The following is a 27,207-nucleotide window of genomic DNA, read 5'->3' on the forward strand; positions in this document are numbered from 1 at the left end:
CCCTTAGCCGCCCCGCCACCGCGACGGTTTCTGGCAGTGAAAGGTGCCGTCCACGCCCCAGTGAGCTCCTCATGCACCTCCGGGACGAAATCCACAAGGGTGGGTTGCTGAGAACCAGCGCGCGCCACCCCGAGAAACCAATCATCCAGCCTTGAGTGCTCGGGACATGGTGGAGGGTTCCACACGAGCCCGATCCTGTTGGCGGCCCGGGAATGCATGGCCATCATCTCCGGGTCCGACTCGGGCACCGCTTTCACACCCGAAGGGGGTAGTGGCGCCGAATCGTCATCCGCAGAGAAGTCTGACCCACCCTCCGATGCAGCGATCGATAGGAAAAGGAAAACAACTGGTACACACCTCGTGGATGGTCCAGCACGCTGCGTCGGCGGCTCTACTGGCTGCGGAGTGTGGGAGGGATGAGGGTTCCTAGGGGGTTGGTCTCGACCGTAGCTCCGAGGTGGTCATCCTCCCACAATGGGTACATGATTCATCCACGAATGCTGCCTCAGCGTGTTCAATGCCCAGACACGCGATACTGCACTCGTGACCATCCCGCGATCCCAGGTAATGAGCGCATCCAGAAACACACAGGTAGAGTGACATCTTTTTAAAAGACGCGCTCCACCCGTGTAAGCTCTTTCAGGAGACTGCTCTCCTTGGTGCTGAAGCACGCAAGGGGAATGGTTGCAGCAGACACAGACAGGAAATGTGCAGCCTGACTTGCGCTGTTTCTCTTTACGGCGGTCTTACTAGCCGTAAGAACGACTATTCAGCGCTCTTGGCGCACGGTTACCAGCTGTGAAAACAGCCTTTTTGTTTTGCTCAGTTACACAAAAGAGAGAAGAGAAAGAGGGAGAAAGAAAGTCGACCCTGCTGCCGCGCTGTATCGCCTGAACCAGACACAAGAGATCCTCCTGAAGAGCTTGCTCGTTGTTTGATCACCTTTCAGTAGATTAAACAGCATTGAAACTCTCAGCTCCGAAGCAAAAAGCTGAAGTGCATTGGCTCGTTTAGTTTCACTCGAAGAAGATTGGCCTATTCCTATTCCTATTCATCGGTCTCGACGTGGCATCAACTAACCGACTGAAGAGGAACCATTGCCAGCTGTACTGCATTCAACATTATGATTCCTGGCAAATAACAGCTATTATTATTTATAAATAATTGTTTTATATTCATTAAATTAATGTTTGGTATTGCATTATTTGCAGGGTTGTGCAACACTAATATTATGTTAGTTAGGTAGCAAACTAGAATTGTAAGGGAATTGTAAGACTGGAATAACTGGAATTGGAAGAGAGGGCAACTCTCTGCGAAAACAAAGGAACTCTTTTTTGTGAAGTTCATCACCATTCAAGATGCAAGTCTCACCTCAGTATCATCCTAATCTACATCTCTTTCCTTCTTCCTCCATTCCTTCTCTCTCTCATGCTGAGAACACCAAAATGTACCCAAAAATCTATATGGTTAAAGTGAATTACAATATTATACATGTTTGGTACCATTTGAAATGTCTCAAATGTTATCAATCAGACTGGCGAGTTTGTGAATGTGAGTTCCGCGTAAAAGAATGGCCGGCGCGAGACTCTCTAAGCGACATATATTCCTAATGAACAAGTAAAATATAAAGTAAAGAGTTAAATAGAATAATCATGCATTGCTAAACTATTATATAAATGACCAATAACCAATCGGCAATCTAACCTAAATTCGAGGTTGTGATAAAATGGAGTCTGTGCCACGCAGAAAAGACAGTAACACGCAGTAAACCTTCACCCGCTTATCGGAAACATTCGTTGGACCGATTGGGCAGGCCTTACAGAATGTTTTAATAATACATTTAATTTTCATTATGAATTACTCATGAACAGGTTAACATACAAACATATGGAGTATTTCCAAACATTATTAATAATCAATGTTATTTATATTATTTGCTATACTTCACACTTTATTTCATTTCGTGGATTCCAAGAAGAACATTTCTTGTCCCATGATGTTCTAATTAACTCAATTTTATATAATCACTAGATTTAGATTTTTAATGCCACTATTTAGTGTTTTTTTTTTTACAAAGTAGCTCTGTGTGACAAAATTAAAATCTATTTTGATGTCTGTTCATTGCTTTGACATTAATGAACACAAGTGTCCTCCTATCCAGTAGAGGGCACTGTTTTCAGGTCTCAGGGTTGCAAACAAATGGACAGAGTCGCCCAAACTTCAAGAGAAAGTCATTTTCTGCTCTTACCAGTGCTTCCTCATCAATATAGACTGCCGCCCTTCTGGCAGTGAGGTAGTACTGCACTTTTCTGAGTCTCCAGCCTAACACATACATCAGGAGTCCACACACTGCCGCAGTAGAACGGCCCACTCCTGCATTACAGTGAACATATACTGTGTGACCGTTCTTCAGCAGTCCATAGAGCAGGAACACCGCCTGGGGCAGCATCCGTGTACGACCTGCAGAGGGCAAAATTACAATCAACATATACAGCAACACAAGCTCTTTAGATACTTGAATTAGTAATCAAGTTTACAGTTCAGTACAGCATATCCTCCGTGTGCTAAGTACATGTTACATACGGCTCACTTGTGTCTGGTTTTCAAGGGTATATTGACTAAACACACACACTGACCTTCTGTGCTCATGTCTGGGGTGGGGATCCAGATATAAGAAAGGCCACAGTCTTTGTACAGGTGTGTCATTGTCTCTGGGGTCATGGGTTGACTCAGGTCACGCCTGCAGCCGTGTGAGTTGTTTATGACATCCCATTCTGTCTGAAAGTTCATCACTGCTGTAACACCCAGTTCTTGTTTCAGCTTTAGGGTTATATGTTCGACCCGTCGAGGGCAGCTGCCTAACCAGACACGCGGAAGCACCCTGAAGAGAAGAGAGAGAGGAAACTTAGCTGTGTGAATGAGTATGTGTATGTGTGTGTCTACAAACAATGCAAATAGTTGTGTGTGTAACCAGTGATGGCCCATCAGAGAAGGAAAGGGAAATCAAAATAAATGTACTTATAAATATGCAGAAGTAAAATATTTCAAATTAGACCAGAGATCATCTGTGTACATAAGCATAATGAGCAGCCAAAGACACGATAATTAAACCTGCCTCAATCTTTTTTGGTTTGATCAATATTGTACATACATCAACTTCCCTGGACAATTCCCACAGCTGTAACATACAATCACCACATTGCTTAATAGATATATTATGAGATCCCAGAGCAACGAGTGCAGAAAGATATGTCAGGGTGATAGGAAAGATCATAAAACATATACGGTATGAAAAAGTGTTCCTTTAACGATTGCACTGACAATGTTACAACTCAGTGATACACTTTTTTAGTGTTTTTTGCCATTGAAACATACTGTACCTCCAGCCCTACGTATTTAATTTTGGACTACAAATTCATCCTGTTATATCATATCAATACAACGGAGACTCCTCCTGATGTGGGGGGTTGAAGTGGGGGGTTGACAAACCAACAATTACACAGAGCACTGTTGCAACCCCAAAGAAACACTCTACAAAACACTCAGAACAACAGAAGAGAAACAGATAATTTTCATTTTTCATTTCCAGCATTTCTACCTCCATCGTTTCTCATCAAACGATGAGACAGTCATGTCAGCAGGGTCTCTCCCTCTGTGTATATGAGAGCTCAAATAATGGAAATGTTAATGAGTTTAGTGGTTTGAGGAAACAGACTGACAGCCAGGGGAATGAAGGTCAGAGACACCAGGTGAGAGGTGTATTTTTGCCTCAGAAACCCACATGCCTCTTTGAGGGGAAAACATAAATGAAATGATTGAAGGGAAAGTGAGCTGCAGGTTAATGGTGTGAAGCATTGAGTATGATCTAACCTCTGCCCAAAACCTTCTCCAGGGCAGGACGCTTGGGTTTATGTCTAAGGAAATTACATTCATATATTTTCCCTGTGACTTAAGTGTCCAAATGCTTTTGGGTGCAACTGTACACAGAGGTGTGTGCAATGTACTCCTTCTCTGAAAACGATGCGTTTGTTTGCGTGTATTTAAGCACTGCATTAGAAGTGGGCACGTAGTGCATTTTAAATGAGCAGTGGTGACAAGTACAAGTTGTGTTTAATTAGTGGTCAAAGACCTAACAAGGTGTACTTGATTCTGGAGACAAAAGGTCCTTGTATTTTTCCTTGGGACTTTGTTCATTCAGCCACCGGAGTATATTTTACACTCTACATTTGGTGTGAATTAGACTTTGTAATTGATACACAGAAACATTGTTTCCCGAGTTTCATGGTTGTTTATTTCTTATAGAGTCAATGACATGCACTGTAGTAACATTGACTCATATTGTAAATGTAGACAAAACCTGAAATAAGAAAGAAAAAAAAAACTTCTAGTTCTTGCAGTAAATTTTAATGTTGAATTCTCTGTGGATCTTCTGAGACTAACAGGTTTAAATAAACCAACGGTACTTTAATAAAACAAACTCAGGTAATCCAAATACAGTAAGGCAACATAACAGCATATTTCACATGAACACACAAACAATACCAGAAACCAACAAGGTGATTGAACTCAAATGATGAACAGGTGATGACTCATTAATCAGAAACCATAGTAACAAATGAGGAGAGGGAAACTGGAACAAAGGAGTTTGGTAACTGAGAGATACAAATAGAAACTTCATGAAAATGAAACTAAAACAGGCAGTTTGTGATGTCTATATAAAACCATACTTGCAGATAATATAATATTTATGAATTAAAGAGAGCACATTTTCATTACTATGTTCAGTTACACTGTGTTTGGTGACTATGATTGGTTACACTGGAATTAGACAAATAAGTACTGAGTAATATTAATTATTAACTACATGTAGTTATAGGGTCCTGTTATGGGTTGCCTTAGGGTTAGTTGCTTGTAATTATGCATAATTTACTGTTATTACTTTTTTTAAGTAGCTGTAACTAGTACTTTAACGTATTAAGTGTTACCCTATGTTTTTAACACTCTTAAGTATACTTTTAAAAAGTGCACTTTGTAATTATGTCAAATTAAATATTTTACTTTTAAGTACATTTTAATTCATTGTTTTAATAATATTTTGTCATGTTTTAAAGAAGTACACTTATTTTGATGTGTTGACTAACATACTCAAACACATGTAAAGTCTTTATTATAATTTAAACTGAAGTAAAGTGTGACTGAAGACAAACAAACTAAAAGTCCATGAAGGTGACACTGACTGAACATGAGCGTGACAGAACGCCCCCTCCCGGGAGGCACAACCTCGCAGCATGGAGAGGAGAAGGAGGAGGTCGTGGAGATGGCATAGGGATGGTAACAGGCGATGGCGAAAGGATGGTGATGGCAGGCGGCAGAAGAATGGTGACAGATGGACAGCGACGAGACCCCGGCGGCGATGGTGTACTTCCCATGGCACAGACCCAGAGCACAGTGACGACAGCCCATGGCGGAATCAAGGGAGGGAAGAGCCAAGGTGGTGTAGAGGCGGATGTCAACTGGGGGACGACCGACGGAGGTAGAGCTGATGGATCCCAGGGTGAAGACAGAAGATCGTCTGAGGAGGAGCCGATCCGATGCCGGTGTGATGGAGGACCAAGGCGTAGCCGAAGGGAAGCCGTAGGGGTGGAGGAACTGCGTGTAGCAGAAGATCTGCAAGTCCACAGAGGAGGTGGTGTGACGAATGACCAAGGGGGAGCCAGTGGGGGCGAGGGAACCCGGTAGAGTCGAAAGGCCGAGGGTTTCTTGTGGAGCCGAAGGTGGGAGGAGCCAAGGTGCAGCCGACGGGCCTGAGACGGAGTGAGGGGATCAGAGGCCGGAGGTGGAGCCACAAGATCGATTCGCTCAGGTGCTGATGGAGGTTGCTTGACCTGCGGCTCAACGTCACAGCATGGCATTTCAGGAGATGGCAAAGGGCTGCAAACTGCTATCAGAGGCGGGGCTGGAGGACTGGCTGAGAAGGGCGGTGATGGAGGCAAATAGAGACTTGACAGGGTTAAAGGTAATAGTACATAGTCCATGCATGTCTCTGTGTTGTTTAGAAACAGCGAAGACAGTTCAGAGGAAACAGGAAGAGGGTTCATACAGTCTATGGTGCTGTCTAGGAACAGCGATGAAGAACAAGAAACAGGGTGGGAGACGATACCTCCGTACTTAAGTCCATCAGCCCGTCCTCAGTCTCCATTTCCACCAGTATACCCGTGGGCTCACACCCCTGGTCAGACTCACTGGGGGGCTCCTCTTCCGGGGCGAGGGTCAGCGCTGTCCACTTGTCCTCTGGCTCTGGCTGATGCGTGACGGCGGGTGGTAGCTCTCCGTCTGTGGGGGGCTCACACGATTTCCCCATGGTCGCAGGTGGTGAAACGGGCTCTGGGTCTGGCTGTGTTCTGGACAGGGGGTAGACACTCTCCGGACACCTGATGAATCCAGCGTTGACTAGACGGCAAATACCAGACCAAGACACGCTTTGCCGCTTTTCAAATACTTAAAACATTAGCCTTTACACACAACCTGTTTTGAATAAAGAAAACACTGTACTTATTCAAAGAATCATTTTTTTTATTTACCCTTGCACTGCAAACAAGCAAAGACAGTCTCCAAAATGCTTGCAGGACATTCACAATTGAGATGGCTGGAGCTGTATGAGGTTTTGGCGACAGTTTGAGGATACACTCGAGTTACGAGGTTTAGTCACAAGCTCTTAGTATAAAGTTCAATTCAAGCTCTGGTGTAAAGTATTGGCAAATAATAATAATATTAATAATAATAATAATAAAAATGTTATTAACTGGTATTTTTTCTCATCAAACTGTTTTCGTAAAGATAATGTTACAGAAGGAGCTCGTGAACAGAAACGTTAAAATACTGATTCTGTTCAGAGTGAACAGATTGAATTTTTTTTAAGCCCTGCTATAAATGCACCATTACTTCTACATTTAGCTGATTGAAGTCTCTCTGTGTTTTCCACTATTTTGTCCAGTTGTACTTTCTTTACTGGAGATGATGGTGCATTCTGTCATAGGAAGACTTAGAATCTCTGCCCTCTTGGAGATTCACCAGCCTCTTTGATACCGTAAATCTGTCATTACTCTAATGGATTCCCCAACCCCAGACTCAATGACCCAGTCTTACTTTTATCCGCCTCCACTTTCAACTTTTTTTTGCCTGTAGAACAAGGTCAGAGGTCAAAAGAAACAAGCACTTAGAGCTCACTGCCAAAGGAATCTAGAGATTCAGAGTCATAGTGCTAATTATAGAGTGCTGTTTAAACCACACACACAATTAAAAAGAGAGACAGGCAAAAAAAAAAAAAAAAAACCCTAATCAAAATGCTTAATTACAGTAGATGTTACTATCTGTGAATTTGAGATTTGGCACATACTTCAAGTTAAGTCGAATTTACAGAGTAAATTTATCTTTAACCTGGTGTTAATTGAGACACTTTACTTCTGCTAAACATCTTTTTGTGTTCCAAAACTCTTCCCTTTAAAACTAAAGGTCACATTTACCGTTGTTCTGAGAAATTTCATGTAATAAAAAAAAACTGTTTTTTCCTTCGCGTTTTTTGCGCATAGACAACAACAACAACGTCAAAACAATCCCAATGCTTCCATGCCAGCGGCTGGCGAAGTCACTTTGTAAAGAAACACTGAGGGCCCTATCTTACACCTGGCGCAATGCAGCGCCAAGCGCAACGCAAGTGTTTTTTGCTAGTTTCAGTCCGACGCAGTTATCATTTTCACGTCCTGCGCCACGTTGTTTAAATAGCAAATGCATTTGCGCCCATTTGTGCACCCATGGGCGTGCTGGTCTGAAAACGAGGTGTGTTCAGGTGCATTGTTGGTGCGTTGCTATATTGAGGCAACAGAAATAGGCTGCGCCATTGACCAACTGAAACCTCGGCTAAAGTCAATGGCGCAATATTTTTTTTGTTATGTAATGAGCGCGTTAGTAATGTGCGCCTATAGGCGGGTCCACAACGCGCGTAAACTCTGCTTATTAAAGGTGAACTAAGTAACTTTTTTTACCTTAACTGAACAGCTTCGGAGTCATTGGAATGGCACACAGCACACAAACATGCCAAATATTTAAAATAAAAGGATAACAATGTAAAAGATTATTATTGTGTGCATAAAGATATGATGGAATCCGGCTTGTCCCGTAGAGACCATGCGCTTAGATCATTAAAATAGGGCCCTGAGCCTTTAGACTGAACATGTAATACGCATGCACTGTTTTCACAAATTTGTGTTTTTGTAGTTTACATGGAGACAATAATTTTCAAAAACTTGCACTTTGAAACCCCTTTGCATTTTCAGGCCCCCAAAACGCTGTTGTCGTGCAAATTAATGGCCAAAAATGCATAAAAAGTTTGCATTTTTAGACGTGTTACACAATGCAAAAGCGAGAAAATTAGGAACCTTTGCTTTGCTGTGTTTGGAATGGATTACCATCATACTACTCGTACTATTTCTGCAGTATCCAGTATGTGATTAGTATGCAACTTTTCTGTAAGCATAGAATACCTGGTTGACCTACTGTATTTGCCCAAACCTGCTTAATACAACTCAAGTACACTGAAATTGGTATTGAAGCTGTGTTCACAATGGCATACTACCATACAACCCTATATACAACTATATTTGCAGTATGCAATGTGTATATTGTGAATAGTATCTGAATTTTATGTATGCATCGAATTCCCGGATTACCTACTACATATGTTAAAATCTGTGGTGTGCATCTGAGAACACAGGGTGAGATATTGTTTCTCACAACGCAACGTGCTGCACATGATGCTTCATCTTCAAAACTATGGCGGTGAGTGAAGAGTGTGGCGTGAGTGAACTGGAGCCGGGGAATTAAGTTATAAATGTAACATTCATATTACATGTGTTATTCCTTTAAAGTAAATTAAAATGTCATTGTGACGTACAAACTATAGCTGTTTCCCAAAGCACTTGTTAGCATGTATAGCCCAATTTATACTTCAATCTCAACATATACTTTCGAAGCTTTTATTAACGTTCAATTGATTGTTAAAAAAACACATTATTTTTCTTTCTCTCTTGCAACTCAGAGTTGCAAGTGCACAAGTTAGTTATGCATCTAAAATATCGCGAAAACAGTTGCAAAATTCAAGCCGCAAATGTTTAAATGACAGTGACAGATTTGATGAGTTGCAAGTGCCTAATTGAGGTTGTACTGCGAATGTGAATGAAAGAATAAGTGCAACTATGTACTACAAGTTTGTGTCTGTCATTGTATTTTTGTGAATTGGATTTTACACAGTTGTAACTACTTGTCTGCAACTTCAAATTCAGAATACAGGTTTGGGACTATTGACTAGCTGCGAGTGTAAATATTAGCGTACAAGTACGAATATTTAATGTACAAGTTCTCAAATTCACATCTACGTGCTCTCGAGTTTTGCAACTCTTTTAACTTTATCACTTACCCTCATGTTGTTCCAAACCTGTACGTGTTTCTTTAGAGTTGACGGCACCCATTGACTTCCACAGTAGGAAAAAAGATTATATGGAAGTCAATAACTACTGTCAACTGTCTGGTTACAAACATAAAACATCATCAATAGAAGAAAGAAACACGTACAGGTTTGGAACAACTTGAGGGGGTGAGTAAGTGATGACAAAACTTAAAAATTTGGGGTGAACTATCCCTTTAAAACACATGATGGATGGGAATGCATTCACACATACTGAGAGAAGTGAATGGCCTGCTGTCCCGCTATGCTGAAGTAGAAGTTGGTGGTGTGTTTCATCTCATCTGTGTGGCCTGTCTCCTCAATCCAGTGACCAATCGGGTGGCAGTATATCCCGTCCACCATGTTACTGTCGTCATACACACACTGCCGGTCGTGATGCGGCCCATTGCCTAGCGATAGACACAAGACAAACACAACACTTCTCAAATACATCTGCACACTAATGGGTCAATGACAAGCCACAGTAGGATAAATGAGATGAGGAAAAAGAAAATATTGTAAAAGTTTTTAGATGTCCTAATTCTTACATTTCAACAAAATGTTTGAATTAATCACTTTAAAATATCATGTTATGTAACATCTGAATAAACAACACATTTGTTTCATGCTTCATTTAAAGTTTCAGTGGCTCTTGCAAAAGTTCAAATTCACATTATTGTCCCTTTTGTGCTTTTTATGTAAGCCGTTCATTTCTGAGGGGGAAGGTAATTAAATTACAGAGTGTTGTTCAGACTCTGGAGGTCACCTGTTCCTGAACCTCTGAGAGTTCACATTTAAAAGCTAATGGTTCCTTTCATTAATTCAGACACTTCCTGGAATGGCTGCAATGCTGCATCATTTTGGTGGTCAAGTCATAAACTTGATTCATAATAAATTAAACATGCAAATGAGTCATTGCGTTAATAAAACAGTAGTGGATCGCTGCCTCGGTCCTACATGTTATGCACTTGTAATGAGGGAGAGCATATGGGTTTCTGAACTCGTATTCATCCCTAACTCACATTCATCCAGAAAGAACGTGGGGTGTTTGTTATTTGTCCGACATTTATCATCCCACCCCGCTGCTGTCGCCCTTTCAACCGCTGGGCTGATTAGAGTCTCAGAGCTGCAGCCCACACAGCAAACAAGCTCTTCACGCTGACTCATATAGCATGAACAAAACCTATGCAATACAGTAATTATGCTCATGGTTACAGTCTATGTTTAAGCCACAAACATATATTACACACTGTAAGCATATACAGTATGCAGATGGTGGTGTTTAAATGGGTTTGGTGGGCTTACCTTTGGAGGTCTCAAAGCAATATTGCCCTACGAAGCCAAAATGCAGTAAGTATGCCAACAGTGAAATGGCTTTTTGTTGAATTTTGATTTATTTGACATTCAGATCTAAAACCTCATTTATAAAATGGATTTTTCTGACTGCTATGATTCTTGGTAACCATTAAAGGGATAGTTCACCCAAAAATGAAAATTCTGTCATCATTTACTCACCCTCAAGTTGTTCCAAACCTGTATGAGTTTCTTTGTTCTGCTGAACACAAAGGAAGATATTTGGAAGAATGTTTGTAATCAACAGATCTCGGTCCCCATTGACTTTCATAGTAGGAAAAAAATATACTATGGTAGTCAATGGGGACCGAGATCTGTTTGGTTACAAACATTCTTCCAAATATCTTCCTTTGTGTTCAGCAGAACAAAGAAACTCATACAGGTTTGGAACAACTTGAGGGTGAGTAAATGATGACAGAATTTTCATTTTTGGGTGAACTATCCCTTTAAGAGCCTACAGTTCCTGTTTCTTTCTCTATTTCTGTTATATTACATGCTAGAAAGTCTAAGGTCTTCCCAAGTACAGCAAACCAATCTAATCTGCTGCCTGTTACATGTCAAACTAAGATTGCTGAGGGGGAAAAATTGTATACTGTCAAGTTAGCACTAACATCCGATCACTGAAAAATAAATCACTTTTAGTCAACGACTTAATAACCACAAACAACCTTGATTTTATGCTTCTAAATGAAACTTGGCTAGAAGACAAGCTGCAGTGCAACAGTCCTCAATGAAACAGGTCCTCCTAACTGTACTTTTATGAGTGTCTTCAGAGCGGGTAGGAGAGGTGGGGGTGTAGCTGCGCTTTTTAAAGATGTGTATCAATGTAAGCAAGTATCACTTGGGAATTACCCGTCTTTCGGATATCTGGGTATTGTGTTAAAAGGTGCTCCACGCATTTTACTTATCATTATTTACAGGCCTCCAAAAAAACTCTCCAGCCTTTGCTGAGGACTTTACAGAGCTGTTATCAACAGAGTTTGACTGTTTTGCTATTGCTGGGATTTTAATATTCACATAGATAGTGCAGAAACCAATATGGCAAAAGAAATCATAACTGTTTTAAATACTTTTGATCTGACTCAACGTGTACACAGACCCACACACAATCGTGGACACACTCTAGATTTACGTATCAGTAAGGATCTAAACATTTCATCGATTGTTATTAAGGATGTCTGATCATTTCTGTATTTTCTTTGACATATTGATCTCTCCTACTGTTGAAGTTAGATCTGCGTCTGTCAAGAAGAGAACACTAGTGTGCTATTTATGAAGGCCATCTCTAACACCAAGCATATCTGCGGACTCGGTTGATTCTCTCCTTGAGTCCTTTAACTCAAAAGTTAAAAGTGTAATTGATGATATTGCTCCTGTGAAAGTCAGGAAGAAGAGTGGCAGACAAAAAGCACCTTGGAGAAACTCAACAGCAGTGCAAAATATGAAAAGGCAATGCAGAAAAGCTGAGCGCATGTGGCAGAAGACAAAACTTGTAGTCAATTATAACATCTATAAAGACAGCCTTCATGATTTCAATGTGGCAAAGCTAGACAGACTTTCTGTCTACAGAATTATACCCTTCACCAAGGTCTAATCTACGTCCTTGCTTCAGGTTGAATGATTCTGATTGGCTAAGAAATAGATAAACATAGTAATTTTCCACACATATACAGATAGACTGAAGCATATCTCCATCGATCAGGCAGCTGACACTCAGACCCTGAATTTAGGCACGTCGTGATCTTCCAGGTCGCAGATCTGGGTTGCTGGGCGCCAACATGTCGAAGAAAACGAGTCAGTCAATCTCCAATAATGCCACTTGTTCCTTAACCTGTAACTAGGAATACTAACACACATCGACACACAGCTTCTTCAAGGTTGGATGTTGTCGGGCTCTAACGATAAACAGGAGAGTCTTTTCAAAACATCAAGTTATATATATGCTAGCCCCCCCCCCCCCCCAAAAAAAAACATGTATCTGAACAAGATGTCCAGGAACTCCAAAAAAAAAAAATAGGCCCACAACATTAAATATCCAGCGGTATATTTAACCGTGGGCATGGGGTACTTTTTTTTTATCCCTGTTTGCACCAAACCCAAAAAGCTCTTTTGTTTAGTTTCATTTGACCATAGAATCCAGTCCCGTTTTTGCCATCTGGTGGATTTGCTGACAAAAACAACTGAATATACTGGAGTTTGTTTATGGATGAGTGAGGAGGATTTTTCTGGCAATTCTCCCAAACAACATGTGGGGATGTAGGGGTTGTTTGATCTTTTTTAGGCTTTCTGACGCCCAAGACTCAAGTAATCTCTGCAATTCTCCATCTGTGATCCTTGAAGAGTCTTTGGCCACTCAAACTCTCCTCCTCACCGTGCATTAAAACAATATAGACACACGTCCTCTTCCAGGCAGATTCATAACATCTTTAGTTGATTGGAACTTCTTAATTATTGCCCTGATGGTCAAAATCAATCAGCTATTTTCTTACAGCCACTTTCTATTTTGTGAAGGCCAAAACTCTTTTGCTGCACATCAGAACTATATTCTTTGGGTTTTCTCATTGTGATGGATGATTAAGGGAATTTGGCCTTTGTGTATTCGTCATATTTATACTCCTGTGAAACAGAAAGTCATGGCTGGACAATTTCATGCTCCTAGTCACCCTGGTGTGCTAAAAAAAAACATAAATATGAATGGGAATATACTTCAGAGATATTTTACACATACACATATCTGGGGGTGCCAATAATTGTGGCCATGCAATACATTTATTTCATAATGTGAGTCCACACACACACTTTCAATTGTTTTACTTCAATGAGAATTTAGATTTTTGCAATTTTTTGAATGAAAGATCAAAAGGATAAACAATGCAGATGTATTTTCCCAGCCGCCTTTGCTCATATTTACCAAGGGTGCCAATATTAGTGGAGGACATTGTATTATTAACTAACAAGAAACTCTGATTAACTAATTATTAAGTAAAAGAGGTAGTTCACTATTAGCTAAAAAATAACTACTATTTTATTCTATTATAACTACTATATACAGGTTCATAATTATTAAGAATAATGCACAATGTATAATTAATTCTAAAATGGATATAATTTAATAGTAGTTAATAGAATATTTCAATTGTGTTACTCATTTGATCCTGTGTAGTTATTCATTAATGACGGAACGGTATTCTAAAGTGTTACCGTGTGTTTTATATTGTTGCTCTGATGCATGAGAGTGAGTAATTAATTTTAAATGAGAACTATTCCTTTAAAATATAACATAATAAAAAAAATATAAAAAAAGATCAGGCTACTTTAATTCCATACCAAAAACAGCAGCCAGTTCTTTTCTGATTTAAAAGTGATTCACTCTCTATCAACATTTCCTCTTAAGCTTCACATCTAGGTCAAATACTGGGAAAAAAGGTGCAGAATTAGAACCTACTGAAGTGAACAGGCCATTATGTCCTATAAACCAAGACTGTCCCTATCTGGACGCTGCCAATTGATACACCCCACTGATCTGAGTACTTTAGTCTCAACTGGAGGACTATCAACTCATGCTTGCTTACCTGAGGCAAACTCAGAGCCAATTCACCTGCTATGGTGTGAAATCAGCAAGCATCATTTCAATCAGCAAAACACATCTCGACACAATCAAAATCTCGGCTGTCTTCAAATGAGACAGTGGGAATTGACAAGATACCAGCAAACAATGGCTCAATCAAAACCTCAGTCAACAGATGGCGTGAGCACTGGAGCAGATCGTCGATTTGTCACACATAGGCGTATTCATTCAAATGAGAAACACGACAGAATGAGAAACCTGCCACTTGAGTCATGTCAGGACGACGGCTTGGGTTTCCTGACAAAGCAGGTCAGGTTCAGGTTTCAGCGTTCCTTCATTTTTCATCACTTTGAAATATTTGCTGCTTTGCTCCCAAAGCAGAGTTCAAAGTTTGATCTCATGACAGTGAAATACTTTTCAATAAGCTTCATACTGTGCAAAAAGAAAAGAAAAAAAAAAAAGGTGCAAAAAGACAGTGAATACATAAATACTGGACAGCATTTCTATAGGCTATTATCAGGTACTGCAAAAATCTTACTAATATTATTGGGAGATTTAGAGTGACAACTGATTTATATGTATTTTATGTAGTTGTCTGTTGTACTGTTATATAGCATATAATATATAGATATATAGAATTTCAGCTTACTTTTGGCCAAATAAATATCAGAATCTGCAGCGAATTGCATATTTTTACTCAGTTTAGGCCTCTGAATAAAACGGAAGTGCGTTTTCCTCAAGTATGAGCTCCATATCATACTATCTGAGTACATATACCTGATATATGATACAAAACACAGATGCATTTTTCTTTTATATTTTGTTTAAAGGAGTCATAACCTAGTATTACATTGGATACCTACTGCTGTATTATAGTCTTTCAGGCCCTTCTAAAAAAGAAAAGTGGAAAAAAAATAAACACAGACCTACTTTTACCCTTATTTCTGAAGGCATTATTGTCTCGCGAGATCAATGCGATGTTTTGGCTGTCGTGGACGCTCTATATGGCTCTGCACGCCAGCTGAAAGGGTTGTTGGGACAGCGTCATTAAAAATGAATTTAATCCACTGGTCCCTGATAGTTTCGTCCGATTTTGGGAGATAAAACACATTACATGTTTTTTATGGCAATCAACCACAGAGCAAGTCCGGTGTGCACTCGGTTTCTCCATCTTTCTCGACTGAACTGAATATGAGGGGAAGGGAAAATTGCAGGTTATGACTCCTTTAAAGGTCCCAATAAAACGTGTTTTTTTAATACATTCTGACTATTGTTTCACACGTCAGGCTTTACATTAATTTCTGAAAGCTTTAAGTCAATGGAAGTTGTATTTTCTTAAAAGTTATTCCCTGGTTTCACATACAAGACTTAAGCTAGTTCCAGACTAAATGTTTGAGCTGTTTAACTGAAAGCAACTTACACTGATATATCGTAAATATGACAGTGCCATTGTTTTGTCTCAATATGTAGGCTACACCAGTAATGTTTTTTAATGGCACTTTTATAAAAGCTACTTAAATGCCCCAACTGAACTAAGCCTTAATTCTGGCTTAGTCTAAGCCTTGTCTGTGAAACCAGGCTTAAATTGATTAAATCCAATTATGGATTTTAATACAGTTAGAGACAGTAAACTGTAGCCTTCACAGGTTAAACTGAAAGGATTTATAATTTCGTGACTGTCTGTCAGTGCAAGTCAGACTGTGGAACAGCAGCACCATCCAGTGAGTCAAAAACTTTATTACACTGTGGATGTTAAAGCGCTTATTTGTCCTTTATCTTAAGAGATAATGTATTTCCTCTAAGCTGATGTCCTTTTGAAAGTGTGTTTGTCGTCCTCACGACTTGACCATTATCCTCACATACCTTCCCAAATGTAGTTCCCATCGACACGCTTTATAAACTTAAACCACAGCTTGTCTGTGTTGGGTTCGGACAGAGGCACGTCTCCGGTCCACAGACACGGTTCACAGGCGGACGGAACCGGGCGGCTCGGGTTCATCTGCACGGCACGGGCCGGGTCCCAGTGTCCCATCTCTGGCCGAGAGCCCAGCACTAACACCTCGACATCTGAACTCTCTGGTGTCAAAATTACACCAAACCTAAACACAACCATGTCCTGTAAATACACACAGTATTCGGGAGCTCTATAACTGGGACTGATCTTTTTGTGCCTTCGGTCACTGACACTGATGGCTGCGCTAAAAATATACGCAGTATTCTTGACATTTAAAGGGATACAGTGGCTCAGAGGGGACAAACTCTCTCTCTCTCTCTCTCTCTCTCTGTGTGTATGTGTGTCCTGGTTAACCTACATTATGGGGACACAATGTCCCCACGGAGATGGCAATATGTGAAATCCTTTTCCTCGTGGGGACATGTTTTGGTCCCCAATCTCCCCGTGAGGAAAACAGCTTGAAAATGTAAAAATGCAGAAAGTTTTTTTGTGATGGGTAGGTTTAGTAGCCTATGTAAGGAGAGAGAATATACAATCTGTACAGTTTAAAAATCATTATGTCTATAGAAAGTAGGCTACCTATAAATCATAATAAAACAACTTGTGTGTGTGTGTGTGTGTGTGTGTGTGTGTGTGTGTGTGTGTTGTTTTAAAGGATTGGTAGAAAAATCTCACTTCTTATAGGAGTTTAACAGTGCTGTAAAAAAGTATCCAAGACCACATGACCCCGCTTTAAGAGCCTTCTTGTGTTTTTATTCAGATAATTCGCATGTGAATAATGCCCCTAAACATGTTTAACAGACATGTAACATAAATACACACACACACAAAGAAATTATTAAAGTTGAAATAAAACATTATTATTAAAATTTACATGACCAACATAATTTATATTGTCATGTATTTGAATATAGATGCATTTGAATATAGTTGATGGATATAATGATGGATTTGCAATTTAGTACATTTATTTTAACACATTATAGACCAATTAACTGTAATATCAAATAACACACTAGTTACAATTATATTCAAATACTATACATGTGCATCTGTACTTAAGTCAACACATTAAAAAAATGTTTCTTTAAAGCACAACAAAGGATTATTAAAACAAATATTTAACGTGTATTTTAAAGTAAAACTTTTAATTTGACATTACAAAGTGCCCTTTTTTAAAAGTGTTAAGAAGCATAGTCATGCAATTGTACTCTTTTATTTCATCAATGATAGTTGTCAAGTTATCAGTTTATATAGTTTATATAAAGCCTGCCCTACCTGTAAAGATTTTAAGTACACTTCAGGTGCGCTTTCAGTACAATCAAGTGCATTTCTTTCCATATTCAGCATTAATCAGTACAAATTCTCTGGATTCGAACTCTGCGCTGTAAAAAAATATTATTAATGTGACGTTATTTTTTATTTGTTTTCCCCTGTTCGCACCTTAAGGTATTCCGCCGTATTTAGTATTAAAGGCCACATCTCACAGTTCATTTGCTTTAGTAATTGCACATACACACTTAAGCGTTAGACTGTATAATGGACATGAAATACCAGGTTCTTCTGTACTGTATTGTATTTGTATTACATTATTTTATTATAAACTTCAAAGAGCCAACACGTTCTCAGGGAAAGCAGCACATCATTTCCAGAGTATAAACCAGTTAAAAGTTAGGTGTGGATGTAGTCTGTAAGCATACATTTAAAAAAATATAAAAAGACATTGAGCCAGAATAAAGATAATAAAATATATATATTTGTTTAATTCATAAGTCAAAAACCACATGCAATTCCAACCAACAGCTGTACTGGCAATTTCTCCTCCTCAGATTTTAAACAACCAACCTATAACATGGCTTCAGTAATACAATATATGGACTGCATTAAAAAAAAAAAGAAAAAAAGAAAGAAATCACTTCATTTTGATTACATAGAAATGACCACACAACCTCGGGTGACGCTTAAGTTGAGAAGCCTAAAACAGCTCCTAACATGTAAACGCTGCATAGCTTTCCATAAACTTTCTATAGGTATAGATGAAAATAAACACTTCTGTGGTTTCATTAGCTGCAGATCACACCTATAAATATTAGCCTTGACAAATGCTCACAGCACACATTTAAATGCAGACAGGTTATAATATGTCACACGTCACATATATGTTAGTTAGAGCTCTTCATTGTACTCAAATATAGTGTTCCCTAAGCTTTCCCTCACTCGCCCAATGGGAAACGCAGTGGCAGAGTGTCTATATGCTCCAGGTTAGTGAGGATACAGCGGGTCCGAGTGCAGACAGCCACACATTTCAGTACAAATATTGACTCTAAATGTTGATATATGTTTGGCATGCTAACCCCTGGCATGCTGATATTGAGTGATATTGGAGAATGAACTAAAATTGTTCAAGGTGTTTTAGTATGAATGCCTCAGTACATACAGTGTCAAAAGTCATTGAATCAACTCTGACTAAGATCCACTGGTGCAATTTCTGGATGAAGCCTTTAAAGTAAAGTTGCTGTAAATGAAAACCCTCTTTTCTATGACAATGTGATATAAAAAAAAAAAAAAACAGCAGAGCAGAGCAGCTCCCAATATAGATTCAAGCCCTTGCATTCTTAAGCATGACAGCTGTTCCCAGATCAGGGTGAACTGAGCCTTGTCTGCAATGTCAGCATAAAACACAGAACTTCGAATCACAGACAATCGGAGAAAGCGTCCTTTTCAAACGATATCTTAACCAAACCATGCAAGTATCCTATAGTGTGGATATGTATTGACAAGGAACTAGAAGTCATTATCTGATAATCTTTACAAAGATTACAGAGATTACCTTGCTGTGTCAAGACAAATAAATCAAGTGCTATTTCGACAGGTTGAGGCACTGAATTAAGCCTTGGTTCCCCAATGTTTACACTCCCTTAAACCAGTCCTCTCTCAGCATTGGTCTAGATAAAGCATGGGTGTGTGTCAGAGGAGTAGATGATTTTAGTATAGATGAAAACCATTGCATCGCACACCATCGGACCACACTGATCTTTCATATATTAATAAAAAAATAATCTTAACATCAAAACAAAAAAAAAATATTTTGTTTCCTTTTTTTATTTACACAGTGATAGTATACTGTAGATTGAAGAGGTTAGATATTGTAGTGTTTTAGTTGTGTTTGCAAACTAGGATTCTGTAGTGTTATGACACTGGCTTGAGAACGGACCGAAGCGATCTGCCGTCGCGCGTCAGCTCTCTGGTCGTGCACATGCAGGGCAGAGGAACCGCCTCCACTTGGCGGAGGACTTCATTGTATGGGCAACGTTTCAGGTGGTCAGCCATGCTAGTGATGTCCGCAAACTCCCACCTGTTAACCGGGCTAAAGGCTGTGCTGAACCGCCAAACCTGCAGGAAAACAAAACAGTTACTTACGTAGCCACTTAACAATTTTATGGTAAAACTTGTTACCTGCTCAGACTGTTTCTTCCACTGAGTTTGGAAAAGGAGTACAGTCAGAAATAAATATGTGCAAACTCTTTACATAATTAGCATGTGGCCACTGTTCAGACGTACTGTACCTTGTCTTTTATCTGCCAGGATCGTCTTCCATCCAAATATTGCTTCCTTTCCCACTGAACCACCACCATGCCACGGCTCTGCAGCAGACTGGCACAAACATCCCTCATCGTACGAGACACCATTGACAGCTGACACAGGCCAAAGCCATCCAGAAATCGGGCTACATGTTGAAGTACTTCAAACGGCAATCCACTAAGGTGATCGCACTTAGGTACTATTACAGGTTTTGAGATGGGTTTCACCCCAAATGACCTGAGGTGGCGGTCATGAACAACCTTCGACCCTTGAGTGGATGGGGAGAGTCTTCGTTGAGAGTACGTGCAGCCGTAATACGCTAACGGGCAACGGTGCTCCATCCAGCCATTGAGTCCAGAGTGGATATCTCCATGAACATTTCGGAAATGCGAGAGGAACTCTTCTCGACGGAAGAGCTGGCCGCACTCGAAGGTGAACATGGAGCCCTCTCGGGGAGCCCAGCTGGGGCGAGGCACAAGCTGCTCCAGCGTCAGATCGAGCCGAAGAGTGCAAAACGGACTTGGCTGTGAAAGGCGAGGCGCGGCTCGATCGCAGGCGGAAGCGGACGCGACCTCTCCCACCATCGTACTTGTTGCCAAGATGGCAGCAGGGAAACTAAACGTCTGGGTGCCGAAGTCAACACGTGTTCCTCCAAACGCATAGACCGTGTCGGATATCCTCCGAGCTCGTGGCGACTCCTCCAGGCAGAACAGAAGAGCTGCTGCCGTAAAGTCAATTTCGCCGAGTCCCATGGGGTCGTCCACTGGCTCCTGATCTAAATCTGATGTGTCCACAGCTTTGTCCTCCATTTTGCAACGTGGATTTCTATGGGGAAACACTTCGGTAAACGACCCCTTCCGTCCGTTAAGTGCAAGTGGCATAAAATTGCGCAGCAACTGAAGGTTTTGGAGTTTCCTCTCAAAAGCCCTATCTTCAAAGTCTAATGCCATCACAGGCAGCACGTTGTCTCTCTGGACGGTCAAAGTCTGAGCATGTATAGGCTGCTGCAGCAATGGGGCTTGTGATCCAGAGGCCTCCTGGATCAAGAAAGCGTGTTGGTCATGTCTGATCTCTGGTCTATGAGGAACTAAAGGACCGACAAACTCCAGAGAACCTCGGGACTCCGGATTTTGATGGTGTTCTGTGGTCGATTCCATTAAGTCATCTAGAATACTATGAGAGCCATTAAAGAAACCTTGCCTATCTATGTCCCCTAACATGACTGGGCAACACTCACCTGCTGCCTCATGAGCTACACCATCTAAAGTGGCTTCTCCACCATCAAATCCCCCAACAGCCCCAGGCTCACCATCAACCTCCGATGTAACGTCCTTCATATCAACATCTGGAGACTCCAACGTTTCTGACTGCTTACCATTCTCGCTAATTGACTCAGTGCCTTTGACAACATCTCCTAATGCACCGAGGGCAGAGGCCAAACTCCTGCCAAGTTCCATGAGTTTTTGGTGCTGTTGAGGCTGTAGATCCTCCTTTAGGCCGTTGACTCCGCTGGCTATTTTATCACAGCTGAACCCGGCATCTTCTCTCATCCTCACCTTCTCATGCCGTTCCCCATTGCGCTCTGGAAGTGCAGCTGACGCATTAGTAGTTGTACAGTCTGTTTCAGAAGAATTGAGGTGGATCAGGACGTTAAGAGCTGCGGCCAGGCTTTTGGTTGTCTCAACCGTGGTTTGGTAGAGCTCCCCGTAATGTTCTTCTTTTAGACCATTAATGCCATTGGAAATCTTGTCTTTTGAACAGCCAGCCGTAGGCTCCATCTCAATGGCCTCCGCCTGAGCAACTGAGACTAGACCAGGCTTTTCACGTTGTCCTACTGCCTGAGTCTTTTTCTCTGGTCCACTAGTGGGAGCCAGAGAGACGAGTTTAAGTGATGCTAACATGGTGCGCTGGTCCTGAAGGGCGAGCGCCATGTCAAGCTGCTCCACCTCATCTGCTTCTTGACTCAGTCGCTCATACGAACGATAATCCTCGTAGTTCACTGGCCACCTATTCCACTCCATAGTGCAGCACACCACACCTGCAGGACACACCTCAAGGTGCTCTGCCATCTGGCCACGGGCCAGGGTAAAAGGGCATCCAATGCTGTGGTTAAGACATGGCACCCTTTCAAGCGGGCACAGCAGCTTGTGTTCAATAGCCTTGCAGCTGTGGAAGATGGCACCGCATACAAGAGGACAGGTGATGAGGTCACAGGAGGTGCCGGGTTCAGGCTTGACCATGCATCGCCTGCTTATGCAGGACATGCAGTGAACATGGGGCTCCTCCATTGTTTAAGATGACAGCAGCAAGATGAAAAAGAGCAGCCACTGCAACACAATAGGAGAAAAACTGAGATTAGATTCATCAACATGCAGGCTGTATAATAAGTGAATTTCTAATCAACTTCTACATGTAATATTTTAATTTAAATCGTAACTAACTCTTTATTGGAACATTCTTGTGGCAAACAGAGAGCACTTTTCCAGAGATGTGCAAAACTACACATTTTCAAAATTGACTAGTAGGTGTGTAGTTTGAACAGCTGGTAGACTAGTCTGCCATTAGCATAATGTCCTGTAGACACAAACAGGAACAGAGACAGCACAGGAATCTTAAGACACATTTTTAAAACTTTTCTAGAAGTAGGCTATTTACCTTTCTTTTACTTGACAATATCTTAAAAATATTTTAGTTCATGGCCAAACAAATTTCATCTGCATGTTGGTCAATGACATGATGTAAATAGGTTTGCGTCCCAAGTGCATCACTTCCTTTTAAAATAATTTGATAAATTCATGACATGTATCAATTTATTCTACAAATCTTATTTAGTTTGAAATCAAACCCCCAAAATGTCAGGTGGCGCAACCGTCCACACAAATGAACAGACTAAGATTTTTTTTTTTTAATTGTGTCTTAAGAAGAAATTTCTAAATAAAATACTATGGCATAATTTTATGTTTGAAACCTTTTATATAAACAAATTGATATAAATATCAGTAGCTTTAAAGCTTTTAAGACCATTAAAAAAAGTTTTGTCAGGGACTTTGTATGTTCTCAGATGTCAGGGTGGCACAACTGCAAACATGGGTCTTTTATTATGAAGTGAAATAACAGTCAGCATGATAATGCTGATAATGATAATGCTCCAGAGACCAACTGATCCTTATGGCAGAGAGAAAAGGTTTGTAGATCCCTCTCAAATACTAATAAAAATAGCTACTTTTGATGTATGGGTAGGTTGGTACACTTTCCATGTCAGGTGGTACAACCAATGTAAAAATAGGAAAATTATATTTATTATAAACTTCTTTATTGTATATAAAAATGGTATATGTGAACATGCTAGCATAGGCAAAAGCTAATTCAGGCATCCAAGTAGAAGCTTGTTCAATATAAAACTATATGCAAAAGTCATGTTGGTGCAACCAGGAAGTCAGGTGGTTCAACTGCACTGAATGTGCCTATATGAAATAATAATAAAAAAACATTATTGAAGCTAAATAAATAATATATACAAGCTAAGCTTGTCTATTATTATAAAAAATGTAACTATTGTTTTAAAATATTAGTTTTTAAGTTAAAGATGTTTTACAAAGTTTTTTTTTAAATAATAGTTTCAGATGCCACTACCGTATCAAGAAAGACAAATGTCTTTAACTAGGTACTATGTACTCGCATCAACAAACAAACAAAAATTGTTAGGTATGATTTGCTTGTTCATGTGCTTTTGCAAACACTTGTGCTGCTATTGAGGTGGGATATGGGTAAGGTTGCTATGCATTTAATGTTTTAAACATTTTGACATATTTTAATGTAAAATTTTCGAATGACTAAATCTGATTATTCTTTTTGTATCAATAACAAATGACTTTGTTATTCAATCACAATCGATTACAGTGTTTCTAACCAATCTGTTCTATTCTACCAATCTGTCTAGTGTAGCCTTTTCCAGTTCCTTCACTCTGAATGTGATGTCATGTGATTTATTCTGTTTTTGATCAATTTACTACTTTACAATACAGACTGTTGACTAAAACAATACTATCATTATTTAAGTTCCATATGTAATTGAAATGAAAAAAAAAATTCAGTATTCAGCATATTCCGGCGTTATTAATGCCATTATGAATGCTGTCAGTTGGCACAACTCAACTGATATTCATCAGGTGGTGCAACCATGCAAATTCTTGACTTAAACCAACAAATACCCTAATAGTTGAAAGTGAACAAATGGCTGAATACTAGATTGTGAATAGTTATTGTACTGAATGCATTTTACTGGTATAGCCTACTTGCATGATACTGGTAATTATTCTGTCTTTAAAAGTAAAATCGGCTGCTAAAGATACAAAATACCTGGCCACTAGGATGCAATCATTTTAAATGAATATGACTTAAATACACAACCACAAAACAATAACGTGTTATGCACTGTAGAGACTCTAAGGGTTATACTTTGCTAAGATTTCACTAATAAATAAAATTAGGAATATACTTATTTAAAGACTTATTTAACAATTGAAACTTGTTTAAATCCATTGTTCCTGACTCAAAAATATGCATTACATACATTTTAAAAATATTTTTTTAAATGTCCTTTTTGAAGCTTTATTTGTGATTGACCCATGTGCAAATAGACCAACAATTACATAATTTAGGGGTTCAACATTATTGGTCTTCAAATAATAATAGGGCATCCAATGCTCTGGATGCTGTTAGATTATTTTTTAATTTATTTTTATTTTTTAAAGGAGTGCTTAGTGGCGTTACTTTAAAGGTAGTCAGGGACACTTTTACCGTCATTTCAAAATTAATAAGTTGCCCAAATTTATCCTGCGACACCTTATGAAAGCGGGGAAACTAAAGTATAAAATATCCACAATAACTGATGTCTTTAAATCTTATAATGAGACCCACAGCTGTGGTTGTCAATTTCTCTCACTGATGTTACTGAACTTTGCAAGTACAAGTATTATTAAATAATGAAAACCTCTCTTGAGCTTCTGGCAGACTCCCTGCCTCCAGCTTTACTGCTGTCTTGGTTTTATTCAACAGTCTTCCTAGTTAGCATAAACAAAACTGGCCCACTTAGCTCATGTGCTGCTGCTGTCCTACAAGTCTTTTCACCAATGACACCACATTAAACCGTGCACCAACAATATACAGACAATCTTTAAAGCTTCATTAAACTTACTCATAAAGTTTCTCGACACACACTAGTTTTAATGTTTACAAAACAATAAGTTGGTAAACAGACATTTGACAGAAATGAAAACCTTAAGCAACCACAAACACTTACTGACACTTCATACAGAACAGAATGAAGTTAAGAAGTGTCCTCGTGATTGCAGTAGTGGTATTTTGATCTTTATTTAGTTGATGTTTAACTTTGTTTCACTTTTTTCATTATTTTCTACAGAGGTTAGCCAATTAGCTAGCTCAACTTTCTGCCTTCAGTCAACATAAACAAACTACTCACCTTCCCACAGACTATGTCAACTAACTCCCCGCGTTTCTCACTCACGCCCCTCGCGTGCTTTATCACTTGTCCGGTTTTGCGGTGAAACGGGACACTTTAGCACACTGCTCTATGATATTGTACACAATCATCACCGTTTGTCCTGTCCAAAAATACTCAATCCGGCTGGGACGCGCGCCGATGACATCATCACGCACAATAAAATGGGCGTCATGACGTTAGGTTTATTTTGGGCGGATTAGGGTTACTGGAAATGTTTGCATTGGATATTTCTGTGATTTTTGTTCATTATTTTTCCCATGTTCTTCTTGTTGTCGTGTATATGCCTACTATACGAATTTTGGAGGTTGATGGATCATTTTAGTTTGAAAAATTATATTGTTATTAGGTTGAATGATTTTTGGCAGATAATCAGATAGATAGATTATAATAGTTTATTCTTTTATTGTGTCTCTTTAATTACATTTAACTAAGTGTTCAAATTTTGCCATATTTTCCCCCACACTGACTTTTTATAACTTACCCGACATAATAAATAGGCCTATATAAAACCAGAGATAGCCTACTTTACAAATTCATTCAGTATTTATGTGTACAAATGTTATTTATGTATAAATTAATTTATTTAATGATCAGATGACATAGGCTACAGAATGTTTAACAATGAACATAATTGGAAAATTTTTAAACATTGCTAGTAGTCAAAGTGAAAAATAGTAAAAAAAATATTATATATATATACAGTGCAATGCATAAGTGAATACACCCATGCTAAAGTTGACTAAAAAGAGGAATAAAAAATCATATTTTGGAATTAATTTAAAAAATTAGGAAAAATCCAACCTTTAAGGACACCAATTTTCTTTGTGAATGAATAATGTATCGTAAATAAATAAATGTTCTTCCTTAAAATACATGGTGCATAAGTGAGTACACCCCTATGTTAAATTCCCATAGAGGCAGGCAGATTTTTATTTTTAAGTATTTTTTTTAATTTTTTTTTAGGATACTATGCATCCTGATAAAGTTCCCTTGGCCTTTGGAATTAAAATAGCCCCACATCTTCACATAGCCTTCACCATACCTAGAGATTGGCATGGGGTACTTTCCATAAGATCATCTCTCAATGCAAATCAAACTAGCTATTAGGCTAACTGAAATAAAACCATGCCAATCTCTAGGTATGGTGAAGGCTATGTGATGATGTGGGGCTATTTTAATTCCAAAGGCCAAGGGAACTTTATCAGGATGCATAGTATCCTAAAAAAAAATTAAAAAAAATACTTAAAAATATAAATCTGCCTGCCTCTATGGGAATTTAACATAGGGGTGTTAACATATAAGTGCACTCACTTATGCACCATGTATTTTAAGGAAGAACATTTATTTATTTATGATACATTATTCATTCACAAAGAAAATTGGTGTCCTTAAAGGTTGGATTTTTACTAATTTTTTTAATTAAGGCATTAAGTTCAATTTCCAAAATATGATTTTTTATTCCTCTTTTTAGTCAACTTTAGCATGGGTGTATTCACTTATGCATAGCACTGTATATATATTTAAATGACAATGACAAGTCATTAGGTGTGTTATACTTGATTGCGGCAATGAACATAATTGGAAAAAAAAATTAATATTGCTAGTAGTCAAAGTTAATTTTTTTTGAAAATAATCAAATTAAATAATCATGTATTATATATATTGAGGCCCTGTGCAGACCGATCGGTGTATGCCATTAAGAACCGCGAGAGCGATTAAAGAGGTTC

At 39.3% G+C, this 27,207-nt stretch overlaps 2 protein-coding genes across 2 annotated transcripts; both read right to left on the reverse strand.

The window, feature by feature from the left end:
• Positions 1 to 1,767: 1,767 nt before the first annotated feature.
• epm2a (EPM2A glucan phosphatase, laforin) lies at positions 1,768 to 16,614 on the reverse strand. The gene is made up of 4 exons (XM_084429336.1): positions 16,284 to 16,614; positions 9,735 to 9,909; positions 2,637 to 2,881; positions 1,768 to 2,460 (listed from the first exon to the last, which is right to left on the reverse strand). The coding sequence occupies exons 1-4, from the start codon at positions 16,531 to 16,533 to the stop codon at positions 2,177 to 2,179; spliced, it is 954 nt and encodes a 317-aa protein (XP_084285462.1). The 5' UTR covers positions 16,534 to 16,614; the 3' UTR covers positions 1,768 to 2,176.
• A 1,495-nt stretch (positions 16,615 to 18,109) lies between these two features.
• On the reverse strand, positions 18,110 to 25,635 carry fbxo30b (F-box protein 30b). The gene is made up of 3 exons (XM_084428165.1): positions 25,439 to 25,635; positions 19,941 to 22,283; positions 18,110 to 19,767 (listed from the first exon to the last, which is right to left on the reverse strand). The coding sequence occupies exons 2-3, from the start codon at positions 22,242 to 22,244 to the stop codon at positions 19,564 to 19,566; spliced, it is 2,508 nt and encodes an 835-aa protein (XP_084284291.1). The 5' UTR covers positions 22,245 to 22,283; positions 25,439 to 25,635; the 3' UTR covers positions 18,110 to 19,563.
• Between the last annotated feature and the right edge of the window lie 1,572 nt (positions 25,636 to 27,207).

This window comes from Rutilus rutilus, assembly GCF_951802725.1.
Source record: "Rutilus rutilus genome assembly, chromosome: 13".
In the NCBI taxonomy this organism is placed as follows: Eukaryota; Metazoa; Chordata; class Actinopteri; order Cypriniformes; family Leuciscidae; genus Rutilus; species Rutilus rutilus.